Below are 14,167 nucleotides of genomic sequence, written 5' to 3'. Positions count from 1 at the left end.
GAGGATTGTATTCTTTAGAGATGTGAATGCCATTAAAGACAAAAAGTTTATGTTTTAGATTAAAGGAAGCTAAAGAGTCATGGAAAGTAAAAGAAGCCTCCCTCTACACTGCATGCTGTGCTGGAGGGGAGAATGCTTACAGCATATGGACAATACAAGGCCAAATGATAAAATTGGAATATGAATGACAGAATAGATACATATATTATATTCAAGAAAAGGTTATTACATTAGGAACTTTTGTGTTATTATTTAAGGGGATATCCTTAGTTTTAGAAAATGCACCCTGAAGTATTTAAGGGTAAAGGGGCATTTTGTATGTAACTGACCCTGAACTGGGTTTGAAACAACGAAAACCTGAGAGAACAGAGTAGAAGTACAAATGTTAAAGCAAATGGTATAAAATGTCAGTGACAGCAAAAGTGTGCCAGAGCTCTTTGTGTTGTTTGCTTTTGAAGCTTTTTGTCAGATGGAAATTATTTTTAAGTATAGTTTTTGAAAAAATTTTTTAGCATTCTTTTTTTTCCATTGCTGCTACATTCACTGTACTTCGAGACTTAATACTTCACATTCAGTACTATCTAATACACTGTTAGATTCATTGTGCTTCAAATAAATTCTCTTAGCTTACCCCCCAGCTTCAATGCAGGGATATCCAATTGCCTTGACATATGTATTCCTTAGTCCAGAAGATTAAGTTATTTGCCTCAAAAGGCCTTTCTAGCCATGTCATCCATGTCTTCATTGATGTATGAAGCAAAACAAAACCTCTTAGTTCCCTGAATGTTAGTCTATCCAGCCCTATCTGCTTTTTTCTGTATGAAATTCTGCCCCACATACTTCTATCATCCATATTACCCTTTATATAAAGTGCAGTGCAAATATTATTATTTGCTTTAAGCCACCCCTGACATCAAGTTCCTCCAATTCTCTTCCTAACTCTAGGAGCTGGAGAATTGCTTACGTCAACCATTCAATACATCACATACTGCCCTACATGAGCAGTTATCAACCAAATTTTATATTTATATATGTATTATTCTCATAACATTATATCTGATAAAATACTCACCATAGAATTATACTCTTATTTGGATATTAATGAATAGAGAGCAATGGCCTGTGAGCTAAAATCGACCAAAGAAATTTAAAAATAAAAACCATAAAGCAAACCTAGGTTTTCTCAGTTCTGCTAACAATGACATTTCAGTGAAACAAAATCACTTATTTTTCTTGAATTTAAATTTCCTTGTCTATAAATGGGAGTATGCATAACATATCTACATCACAGGACTGAGTGACACTAGAGAATGTTCTGTTGTGGTTCTGGGATGTTTTTGCCCCTTGAAGGTCTCTTCCCAACCCCTCCCATATGAGTGTAGACCCTCACCTTCATTCCTGCCCATTTTAATAAAATCCAGTTGCCAAAACAATGGATTCCAATTTACAAAAAACATTCATCCCTCTTATTAAAAGCTGTTGTTGACAAAAACCAGCTAACCCTCAGCTGGCATTCTCCTGCCAAGGTCCTGAACAAACTCCACCTTCCTTCCTGAGGTTCAGAGAGCTCCCTGGGCTTCTCACCATCCCAGGCTTGACAGTTCTGAATAAAGGCCTAGACCGGCTGTATTCTAGTTGATTTTCTTCTTCGAGAATTACATGACATAATATAGTGGTAGCCCCTAAATGCCAGTCCATGTGTCACCTGCACTGGAGGCCTCTAGAGAGATTTTAAGTCTGGGCTCCTCCGCAGACTTTCTGTGGTGGAAGGCTAGGCATTTTTCTTCCTGAAGTTCTTTGGGTGATTGTAGAACAATTTAAAGTTACAGGACATGAAGAAAAGTTTTTGGAAAGTCATAAAAGGCTGATGAAATATGATAGTAAGAGATTTTTAAGTGGGCAGCGCCCTCATTTGAACTCAGTAATGATTTTTCCGAAAGTTAAAACCCTGCACTTGTTTTTTTCACAATGATAGAAGGGTGTTTAGATTTAATGTAGGACAGGCACTTCACTACACAAGGACTGTCTTGTGCTTTGTACTAAAATAATCAACATGGAGATGTTCTCTGAAAGACAGAAAGAAGCTAATAGCTGGTGGATCATGTGCCTGGATTTATTTCCAGAGGAGATAAAGGCTTGCTGATTCTGCTTTCATTTGACTTCCCTATGTCTCCAGGTGGAACTTGATAAAGCTCACCTCAGTTAGGAATCTACAAATCAGCGATTGAACTTGACATCCTTAATATTGGAGTTTAACCAACTGAGCTAAATGGCCAAAAATGATCTATTATAGCTTAAAATGAAAATCAGTTCACCAGATAGAATGCCAGTATATCCATCAATTTGCCTAGAAGCTAAAAAGTAGAACTTGCTGCCGTTCGCCACCAAGATATATCAGAAACAAAGAAACAGAACAAAAATTAGTATCTGAACAATGACTTCAATATTTTATGAAGCATTAAGATATTTATCAGGCCACAAAACCATATACTGTAATTTCTTTTTGACTTATTGAAGGTCAAGGAACATGTGTTGATCCTTTGGGAGAAAGAAATACTTAATAGGCTGCTGATTAAATGAAATTGCTACCAGAATATCAGACTAAAGTTGAACTGTGTGTATAAGCTCCAATTTGTGTACCAGCCCTGCATCATTTGAAAAGCCAACTGCATGAGATGAGGAAGTGCACGGCTTTAGCATAAGAAGAGCATGGAACAAGGGGAGGCTTACCTGTCATGGCCTGTTGGTCATCCACTGTTAACTTTAAACTCTTTCCTCGACGAACCACTCGCACTGTGTGCCACTCATTATCATTGAGGTTATAGCCGGCAAAAAGGGTCTCAGGACCTTTGCCTGTAAACATGCCAAACAGTCATTATGGATGTTCAGAATCAATCAAGCAAACGAACCTCACAGAGAGTGAGAGAAAGAGACAAAGAAGGGGTGAAAGCCAGGAGCGGAAGGAGAGAGAAGAGAGAAGAAACAAGAGATGAGGAGAGAGAAGAGAAAGGGAGAAAAGAGATTGGCTGGACCAATTTTCAAGCTCATGAGAGTCATAGCAAGCAAGGAAAATGACAAGTTAACAAACATTCAGCTGTGATAATTTAAGAATCCTTAATCTTATGCATTGATTTAAGACATGTCAACTAACCTGTTGTCATAAATGGGCACAGTCAACATAGCACTGGGGAGCCTCCCAAATTTACAGACATTTTAAAAAGGATTTTCTGATATTTGGGTTATTACTAGCTTACCAACAATGTAGCCAGTAGTCAGGTAATCTCTGATTGTAGGAAGACATCTGACCATACATCAGCAGCAAATCATTTTCAGTGAGTAGATTCCTTCCTAATTGGCCTCTGGCCAGAAGGCTGCTCTTAGTACTTACATTGTGTGATGAATTTCCTTCAGTTCTTATACCATGTACCTTCAATGTTCACCAAGTTGTTAGGTTCACTAGTCTAAATTGATGGAATGTAGTATCTAAAAGCTAGGTCTAAAAAACTCATAATTGATTGCCCTATGTGCAGGCTCTTCAAAAAGCTTATAGAAAATGAAAAGTATGCATACATTTCAATTTTTGGCTTCAAAATATATGTATCTTCTAATTACATTTTCCATGAACTTTTGGAAGTTCCCATGTATGTTGCAAATCTCTCTGTGAGTGCTGGAGGTGCTTCCACAGTTGTAGGTTAAAGTATAGACTGAGAGGAAGTGGACAATGAATGAGGTAAAGCCAACAATGGGGCAAGTGGGAAGGCAAAATGTAACACTAGCCAATAGTGGAGGGCAGGACCAATGGCCAAAACTCACAAGGCAAGAAGTGGAAACCCCTGGGAAAGTAACTGCCAGTGAACCTATGTAATCCTACTCAAATGGAACTCAACAGAACAGACATATCAGTTGATAGTTTATTAGAAATTACAGACATGACAAAGCTAGACTATGACCCTCTTCAATTTATAAACAAAGAAAAAGAAGAAGTGCTTATAATAATTCCTCCTAGTCTGCCATATAATTAAATGAGGAAACAATGATGTTACAGATACTATCTGAGCACATAGTGATGTTCCCTGTTTAGATGCTGAAAGTTGTTGATACATTAACATAATAGAGTTGCATGACTTTGAATTGATTGAGGATCAGGACTGGGGATCACAATTTTTTTAAAATTCTGCCTGCAAAGCCAATCAATGTCTAAGATCACAGGAGGACTATCAGAAGGTAAAGATATAGGCCATTGAGAAAGCGAAAATAAATACAGTGAAACCCTGATAGTCCATCCACATGAAATCATTTGATGTTTTTAGAACAACGAGTATCTACCCAGACTCTTGATTTCTTTCCTATATTGTTCCTGACCCTACAAATCCTGTTGTCCTTTGTTAGTAGGTCTCTGGCCCTTAAAACTAGCCTGTGATATAAACTAAGTTTTTCATGATGAAATACCTCTATTCTCTTCACTCTAGCAGCCGTCATTAAGACTAGAAATCATCTCTTTGTTTCTTTAGAGAAGTTAAATTACACAACTGTGAATGCAAGCTATTCTAGATAGAATGGTTTTGAGAGATTGATCACTAAATAACCAGAGGAAGTCTATTAGTTCAGCAGCTGCAAAAAAATATTTTGAGACCAAATTTTGAAAGCAAGTTCCAGGATCAAAGGAACTCTTTCTATTCTCAATAGCGAAGAAAGAAGTATTTAATAACTCTGCAGCTTCCTAGCATCCTACTGGCAGCAAGGGTCACCCTTAGTTTTGATCTTTGAAAAGAGAATATATCATTTTAAAGCTATTTTTATAGGGGAGATCTTTTTTTCTTAGAAAAATGTGCTTTTGAAGCAGCACCATGCCGTTCTTTTAATTTTAAATGTTTTTGTCAAGGAAAAGTAGCATAAGGGTGATATCATCATTATACCCCATTCTGGGCTTGATCTTGCAGGAAAGTCATAAGGCTTAATCTATGAAACAACTATTTCCATAACAACAGGCACAAAACCCAATTAAAAATAACCCTTTGGTTCATAAAAATCTCTGTGGGCCAACTTCAAACTCCTTTTTTGCATTATTAAAAATGTGAACAGATTGATTTTAGAAGACAAGGTTTTAAAAATGCATTTAATAGTCTCAGTTCAAAATAATGTTTCTCGTGTAACATGAAGTGTAATGGAAAGCACACTGGACTGGGAGTTAAGAACTGTGGTTGCTAGTCATTGATTTGCTACTTGCAAATGTTGGGGGCTGGTGAATACTCATTGTAGATGAGGCACTTTATCTGATATTTTATCTTCACATTATTATTAATTTGCTGATGTGGAAGGTAAGGCCTAGAAAGCCAAAACCACTTGCTCCAAGGTCAGACAGCTAAAGGGTGGTAGAGCAGAGTTCCATCTGGGGTTCACCTACTTAAGTCTCACGCTTTCTCCTGCATTATTCGCCTGCTAACAATAAGACCCTACGGCTGGCAACTGAACTTGTCTGTTTTCCACATATCTAAATAAAAGGTGGAAAAGATTCTCTTTGTGATGACTTGTACCTTGCTGTACTAACGATCCTACTTTTAAGAAATCCTGCACAGCCTCTGTATGAGTCCTGACAGAAGAAAATCTCTAACCATTAGATCCTCTACCTAGGATTGTTGAAATGGTGGTTACTGGAGAAGATCTGGAAGGGCCATCAGTTCAGGATGTGCTTCCACCCAAGTTCAGCAAATTGCTGAAATATTCAGCTTCTGATGTCTCAGCTTCTCCATCCTCAAAGTGAGGAGATAGTCCAGTTGCCCCCTACACTTCCTTTAGAAAATATATGGAATTGTTAAAGAAAAAAAGGCTTAGCTGTTGACATTTTGTGTGGGAGCCATTTTCTCTTTTCCTAAAATCTTAAAGTCATTCAAATCATTAACCACATGAATTAATCTAGGATTACCTTTTCTTTGGGGGATATCAAAACATGACAATTGTGCTAACCTATTTCTTCTGGCAATAATATGAGTGCTATGAACTGAGTGTTTGTGTCCTCTGAATTCAGTGCAATAGTATTGGAGGTGGTGCCTCTGAAAGCTAAGTTTAGCTGAGGTCATGAAGTTGGGATTAGTGCTTTCAGGAGAGACAGCAGAGCTCTTGAAGACAGAGCAAGAAGACAGGCATCTACAAGCCAGGAAGAGGGTCCTGACCAAGAATTGAATCTGCCTACACCTTTCTCTTAAGACTTCTTGGCCTCCAGAAGTACAAGGAAAAAAAATTGTCTACTGTTGAAGCTACCCAGTCTAATATATGCTGCTGTAATACTTTGAGTAGTTGGGGCCAGCACTGTGGTGTAGCAGGTAAAGCCACTGCCGGCAGTGCCAGCATCTCATGTGGGCGCTAGTTTGAGTTCCAGTTGCTCCACTTCCCATCCAGCTCCTTGCTAATGTGCCTTGGAAAGCAACAGATGCTGGTCCAAGGACCTGGGCCCCTGCACTCATGTGGGAGATGCAGAAGAAGCTCCTGACTCCCAGCTTAGGCCTGGGCCAACCCTGGCTATTGCAGCCATTTGGGAGAGTGAACAAACAGATGGGAGACTCTCTCTCTCTCTCTCTCTCTCTCTCTCTCTCTGTAACTCTTTCAAATAAATAAAATAAATCTTTAAAAAAAAAACAGCTTGAGCAGACAGCAATGTTTCAGAGATTTTTAAAACAGCTATCGCATACTTTCTATTTAAAAATATCATTCCTTGTGTTTTATGTGAAGCTATCATTTATATCTCATTTTACATTTGATTCTTAACTCACCTCTTATTTAAGAAACAGAGGGTTTTTTTTTTTTAATTTTATACAGAAGGAAGTAGATTTAGAAAGGTTGAGCCCTTTATCAGTAAGGAGTAGAGACTGAGATTTTGAGATCTCCATCTCCATTAAAATGTCCTTTCCACAGACAATTTCTCAAGGTAGTAAAAGAGAAATGCAGTGTAGCTGAACACCTACAAAGGGTCATGAGAGTTATAGAAGTTCAAAGAGCCACATACAAAGAGCATGAGGTCCAAAGAGATTAGTTGATATCCTTATGGTCACAGCTATTTGAGAGAGGAGTACAGGTCTCCAGACCATCATCAGTCTAGCCTACTTTTCCAAGGTTATTTTATCTGTTATGTTATATTGATCTGGAGTGTACTTCTCAGTGACACTAACTTCTGAGTCTGTGATTTGGTCATTGTCTGCTGTTTTCTCTTCATCAAAGATTGAAACTAAGTAGCAATGGAAAGCAAGCAAGAGAGTCAATTATTTTCAACAGTTTGTTCTAACATGTGGTATAACTGTTTCCTGACTCGTGAAACTCATTGAGTTTATCAATGATTCTGTAGCTAAAATTTCTAAATTAATAATAGAAGTAGAAATAATAAACTTTTCAATTTTCCTTAAATTTAGTTCAAGTTGTTTGTCTTTTGTCTTTTTATAACCTGTCCACCTGCAAATTCTAGGTATTTCCAAGATGTATCTCTAAGAAATGTTGTAGTTAATCCTAACATGGGGGATGAGATAGAGGAAGGTGTGTGTGTGTGTGTGTGTGTGTGTGTTTGTATGTACGTGCATGTGTCCATATATGCATACATATCTGTGTGTGTGAGAGACTACTTATTCTTCACCTGCATTTTCCTATCAATGTGAATCTTAGTTTTTTTTTGTTTGTTTTGAAAATTGTTATTCTCAGCACAAAGGAAATGGCATAAAATAGTTTGTGGTTTTCCAGTATGAGTAGAGATGGTACAGAAAACAGAATTTTGATCCTAGTCAGCAATCAACTAATTATGCCATCCTGAGCAAGTCACTTATCTTCCATGTGTTCATTTTGTCTATAAAATGAAGACACTGGATAAGAGCATATAAAAGATATTCTCTTATAGGCTACTTTAAAATTCTGTCAGAGAACCACTCTGACTAATTTCATACTTTGAAAATACATGAAAGAACGCAATATTAGAGTGATGTTCCCTAAATGAGTGAGATTCCCACTACTATTTTTATTAAATACATCAGTTTTATTTTTCCAAGGTAGGAAGAGTGCAGACAGAACCTCAAAATTTCTCTTCTGCCCTCCAGTAACTAAATGCAAGTGAATCCAAGAAGGTAAACTGATATGTATTAGAAAATGGGCTTATTACTTTGCAATATCAAATTCCACTTGGGAGAATTATGTTTTGATCATTCTGACACCCCTCACAGAATACAGCATGATCAGACTGGAGCAGGAGCTTCTCCACTCTGTGTAGCAGGGAAGTCCTCTGTTTTTGTGACTCAATCCCAGGTCAGCTTATCTGGGGGAAACAATGAAGTGATCCTTAAGGAAAGATTTAGTCTTGTTACGGTAAATGATTCTCTCCACTGCTCAAAGCACCAAGTCAGGAAGGGCAGTGCTGCAGAAACTGACCCAGCATTTCCGGTGCTTTACTCCAAACATGTTTGGCTGTGCAGTGTGAACATCCCCGAGGTGAACTAGGGCAATGGTTTTATCACTATTTTTCAACCATGGCATTAATTTTCCACATGTACTCTTGCATGAAGAGTATAAAAACCTTGTAAAGGAAGAGAAACCCTGTTACTAAAGGAGCAGGCTAACTTGGCCCTTAAGGCACCCCTTGGAGCCCTTGGACTCCACAGAACCTGGTAGGAAAGTCAATTCACTTAACTAGGGAGTACAATTTTCTCTTTGGAAAAGGGGTGATCTTTCTGAGAAAATCCTAGAAAATGTTTCCAAAAATCATTTCCAAATAGCTCCTTGGCTTTTAAACTTACATTTAATTTACTGAAAGGATTTTGTAGCTTACTAATTAAAAACTATTTGTCCGGAACATCATTTGCTGTGGATATCAAGTTGCACATGTGTTTAAAGCTTGCCTTACTGCATGCGATGTTCCCTAGCATACCTTCCCAACTCTCCCTTAATTTCAAAGTCCAAACTTTAAAACCTTCTGTAGATTTCGTAGGCCATTCCCTTTATGTCACACGAGTTATACAACAGACTGCCTTCCATTTTTTGATCCATGAAGGAACCAAGATTTAGGAATTGTGCTTCACTTCAGCAACTTAATTCTTTTCTTTCCTTTATTTTTTTGCATGCATTCTTCTCCAGTTAATTATTTTAAAATTATTTTTGTTAATCATGTAAATTCTACATGAAAGCACTAGGGCATATGTCATTAAATGATTTTTTTAATGACGAAAGACTAGCTCTCAGGAGGTATATGGATAATCAATTTAACTCTTCCATTTCACAGATAGCTCCATGGGAGATTAGATAAGAATTGCCAAAGAACTTCTACTTACTTGCAGAATGATCCCTCAGCCCCTGACTTACTTGGGACCTGCCCAAAAGGAATTAACTATTACCTCGCCAAAATCAGAGAAGGGAAATGTTCTTTGATCTTTGCCTATTATATCTTTCCCTACTTTTTTCTAGCAGCAACTATATAACAATACCCTCCTAAATACAATTTAAATACATCTTCCTGCTTTGAGTAGTTGAATCACTGATTCCTACCTACAACCTCACTGCCATACAGGCTTAGAAATAGTGCTGAGAAAGATGTTTGTACATGCACCTCCCCACCTTTAGTTCAAATGTGGATTCCTGACCTTTCTGAAGAAGTTAAGCATGAACAGTTGAAAAAGCTTAAAGCTGAGTGAAAGGCATATCAGCCTGGAGTGAAAAGCAGGTCTTACGTTTTCTGATGGTAAAGACTCGGACAAGTGGGCTTCATCAAGCTTCCTTCCCATTGTCTGTACATATGGGAGAGTCTTACTCTCCCAAGCATATGGATTTCTTGCAATAAAAAAATTATTGTATTAGGTTCCTGGCACTTTGTGTGATTTCAATGAATAGTAATTTACTTTCCATGCTACTTATGGGGTAAAAAGTAAAGAACAGCCGGCGCCGCGGCTCACTAGGCTAATCCTCTGCCTTGCGGTGCTGGCACACCGGGTTCTAGTCCTGGTTGGGGCGCCGGATTCTGTCCCAGTTGCCCCTCTTCCAGGCCAGCTCTCTGCTGTGGCCAGGGAGTACAGTGGAGGATGGCCCAAGTGCTTGGGCCCTGCACCCCATGGGAGACCAGGAGAAGTACCTGGCTCCTGGCCTTGGATCAGCGCGGTGCGCAGGCCACAGCGCGCTGGCCGCAGCGGCCATTGGAGGGTGAACCAACGGCAAAGGAAGACCTTTCTCTCTGTCTCTCTCTCTCACTGTCCACCCTGCCTGTCAAAAAAAAAAAAAAAGTAAAGAACAATTACCAAAGGATTTACCACTCAAAAATGGTTGATGGTTTAAGACAGCATATAGTATATATAAAAACGTAAACTGAAAATATATAAATAATTTTTATTTGAACAAGACTACTGCATAGTATAATCTTTTGAAAATAAGCTACCCAAGGTCAAATTTTCTGGAACAGTTTTCATCTCAACCAGAGATTTCACAGTATTTCCCTATGGTTGCTTGGTTACTGAAAGATTCACTATAAATAGGAAAAAAAATTTACAGTATACTTGTAAATGAATCTGCCATTGGTTAACAAAGGCCTATTTAGTCTTGTTGAGGTTAAACAAAATGCTTATGATCCTAATTTGTGATCCTTTTGGGTAGAATGTTGGCATAAAATTGTCCTGTGAACTACTTAGACTTGTTTGTGAAAGCAGGATAAATCAATAAAGAGTAGTAGGAAAGAATAAGACCAAGCTACAAAAACTATAATATAATGCAAAGACACCTAGGGAATGAAACTCACAACTGCCTCTGGAAATGAAAATGTATGTGACCAGATAGAAACTCGGGGAACTCAAACCCATGCCAGTTATATTTGGATTTTTAAAACACTTAACACAAATCTGACACTCATGGCATACCCCTGAGGTAGCTATCTCCCTCTAGTGGTATATTCTAACGATGCTGACTACAGAAATGGACTGTATCAGTTACGCTATCTCTAAAACAACACATGGCAAGTGATTGACCATTTATAACTCTATCTTGTTATTTCAGTAGTTAATCTTCTTGCTCAATTAAACAATTTATTGAGCCTCAGGATTTTGATGGGTGTTTCTGCAAAATCACTAGCTAATAAATGCCACATGACAGGCAGGTAGAAATCCATATAATTTGCTTAGCAGAAATAATTCATCCACTATCTCTAATTTATTAATAACAAGTTATGTTTGTCAGCTCAGCTATAATGGCCAAAGGTCAGAATCTGTGTGAAACTGGATCCTGAAGTTTCTGTAGTTTTGCTATAAAAAAAAGCATAGCATTGACTTACATGTATACTTTTATACATTACTATTCAATACTTTAGGTCATTCAATTGCCCATAGAGTCTAGTTATTGAATTAGAGAGAGAGAAGTTACAGCCCCATAGCATCTTAGAATTATAAATTTTTAAAACAGAAAGGTCCATATTCTGTCTGTTGTTTATTCTACTTAACTACTCTTATTCATTCTGTTAGATAGCATGCATATATTAATTTAATTAAAATTGTTTTGTGTCAAAGACTGATGTCAGCATTGAAAATGGCCAACTGAGAGTATGAAGAAGCTTACATTCTAATAAATCAGGGGTCAAAACACTTTATTTCATAAAGGTCTAGATAGTAAATATATTCAACTATGCAGGCCATGAGTTCATCATTGCAATGACTCCACTGTGCTATTATAATGTGAAAGTGGCCATGAAACACATGTAAACAAATGGATATGGCTGTTTCAATAAAACGTATTTATTAAAACAGGTGGATAGTTTGGAGGCTCTAGTTTTCAGGCTCCTGTAAGATACAAATTAAAATCTTTCCAAGAAACTTTGATATTAAGCATTAAAGAAATAAGAGTATAAATATGCTCAGGGATTGAGTCAGGAAGTCTAAGTTTTAGATTCAATGTTGCATTAACTCTAGCATAACCTTAAATATGCTATTAATCTAACATTCACAGCTTTGGTCTTAATTTTCTCACTCAGTCAAACAAAAGCAACAAAAGCCACTTTAAAAGGCTTTAAAAGACATGAATAATTGCAAAGTCCTTCCATTCTAAAATCTAGGATGCATTAGATTACTTTACTTTTCTGAACAGTTAATTTAGAAGGTTTCATCTAAAAGCTGGATGTGCACATGTGTGTGTGTACCAGGTACTAATAACTTCTATTTGGCAGTTGTCTTGGAAGACAGCAGCCACTGATGGGAGGCAGGACCCTGTGGGAAGCTGGAAACAAGCCTTGTCATTGTGACAATGATGAGAAGGTAGAAAAGCCCTGGGAATGGAAGCCAGAGCCGCCACAGCTTGATGCCTGAGTCATCCTGGCAGCAGCACTTCCTCTCCATAAATAACAAGACGATGTTTTTCTCAGGTTGCAATTATAACACCTTTAGCCTACTATTTGACTTTGCCATTAGTTTTTGGTTTTAAAGTAATTACTTTAAAATAGTCTGACCTCTGCTTAAAAAAGAATAAAGGATAGTAACTCCTTGCTTAATGTTTCCCTTTTATTTTTCTCAATTTCTAAATATTGGTCTGGGACTTAAATCTTTTATTTCTCACATGAATCAGCAAGAAAACTGAATTATAATTTACAATTGGAATGGAAATGGCACTTTCAGATTCTTCATTGGCTGAATTTTACCAGGCGTATGGCAGCCTGCATAATTTGCAGGCTCAGTGCAAAATAAAAACATGGGATCCTTATTCAAAATTAAGAATCTCAAGGTGATGTCACCAGAGCAGTAATCCAAGCATCAGATTCTTCTAAGCACAGGTGATTGTATGAGATACATAATGTCAAAGCCAGCTCTGATTAGAAGTACAAATTTTTTGTTTATATACTTTTGGATTTTCCTTTAAGTAAACTCTATAATCAGGAATGCATATGGAGGAAACAAAACCCTTCATTTATTCATGTCACAGGCACAGCTGAGTCACCTTCTCCAAACTGTCTTTCACTTAGTGACATAGCCTCAGGGGTATCAGAGATGCTGTCTCGGGTGTGTCTTGCTGGCTAGGCCTGGTGCCAGTCACGAACTGGGCTTGGTGACAGACCAATCGCCCTAGGAGCTGGGAAGCTGAACTACCTGCTGAAACATGTTAACTCCTCCCTCATCTCCTTTTCTATTCCTCCTCAAGCTCTCCCCAAGTTAGCCAAGGACATATCCTTGAAAACTACTCAGAATGTCTCTATAAAGAGTTAGTTGCCTTTTCTTTGCAAGCAGGGATATTTACAGAGGTCTAAGGACAGGCACATTTCTTTAGACTAAAAATGTTAACAATAACTCTCCCAATTAAAAAATAATCTTGAACAAATAATATAAAGTCAGATGTTAAGTCTGTAAATGCTTTTCGAAACTGAACACTAACAACAGGAGAAAGGCATTTCACAAATTTTTAAAAATCCACTGGAGAAGTATAATAGTCACATGTTGACTCATTACACTGTATTTGTTTTGGCTGGATTCCTATTTAAATCTTTCCTTGTTTTTTCTTAACTTTTTTTTTTTTTTTTTTGACAGGCAAAGTGGACAGTGAGAGAGAGAGAGACAGAGAGGAAGGTCTTCCTTTGCCGCCGCGCTGATCCGATGGCAGGAGCCAGGTACTTCTCCTGGTCTCCCATGGGGTGCAGGGCGCAAGTACTTGGGCCATCCTCCACTGCACTCCTGGCCACAGCAGAGAGCTGGCCTGGAAGAGGGGCAACCGGGATAGAATCTGGCGCCCCAACCAGGACTAGAACCCGGTGTGCCAGCACCGCAAGGCGGAGGATTAACCTAGTGAGCCGCGGTACCGACGTTTTTTCTTAACTTTCTAAAATGCATACAACTCCACCAGGTGCATGTGTCTTAAGTCACAGTCTGAGTTTTCATCTTATCATCAGAAGAAACTAACTGTGTGACCTTGACCAAACTATTTAGATTCTCTGTACCTCAGTCAGCATTATCATCTCTAAAGAAAACTAATAACAAAAATATTTCACAGTATAAGTGGACTTAATTCATTTTAATCACTTACTACAACATTTGGCATATGGTAAGCTCTCAATTACAGTAATGATAGCTATTAGCAGTATTATATTATCATTATTATTATTCTCTTCAATGGGATTAAATTCTTGGAAAAAAATCCTATATCTTATAGCTTAATGCCTTGAACATAACAGTCAGTAAGTATTTGTTGA

The 14,167-nt window shown here is 37.9% G+C and overlaps 1 protein-coding gene across 44 annotated transcripts in view; it reads right to left on the bottom strand.

Moving 5' to 3' along the window:
* The window catches only part of NRXN1 (neurexin 1), a 1,231,187-nt gene that overhangs the window by 634,152 nt on the left and 582,868 nt on the right, over nucleotides 1-14,167 (bottom strand). For all 44 annotated transcript variants that reach the window (XM_070069132.1, XM_070069131.1, XM_070069134.1 and 41 more), the window contains one exon: nucleotides 2,731-2,853. In XM_070069132.1, coding sequence (XP_069925233.1) covers nucleotides 2,731-2,853 — 123 coding nt within the window. The remainder of the gene's footprint in view (nucleotides 1-2,730; nucleotides 2,854-14,167) is intronic.

The sequence above is a fragment of the Oryctolagus cuniculus genome, chromosome 2 (assembly GCF_964237555.1).
Source record: "Oryctolagus cuniculus chromosome 2, mOryCun1.1, whole genome shotgun sequence".
NCBI classification, from domain to species: domain Eukaryota; kingdom Metazoa; phylum Chordata; class Mammalia; order Lagomorpha; family Leporidae; genus Oryctolagus; species Oryctolagus cuniculus.
Note: the sequence above shows the minus strand (reverse complement) of the source record. Positions and strands in the feature narration are given on the sequence as shown.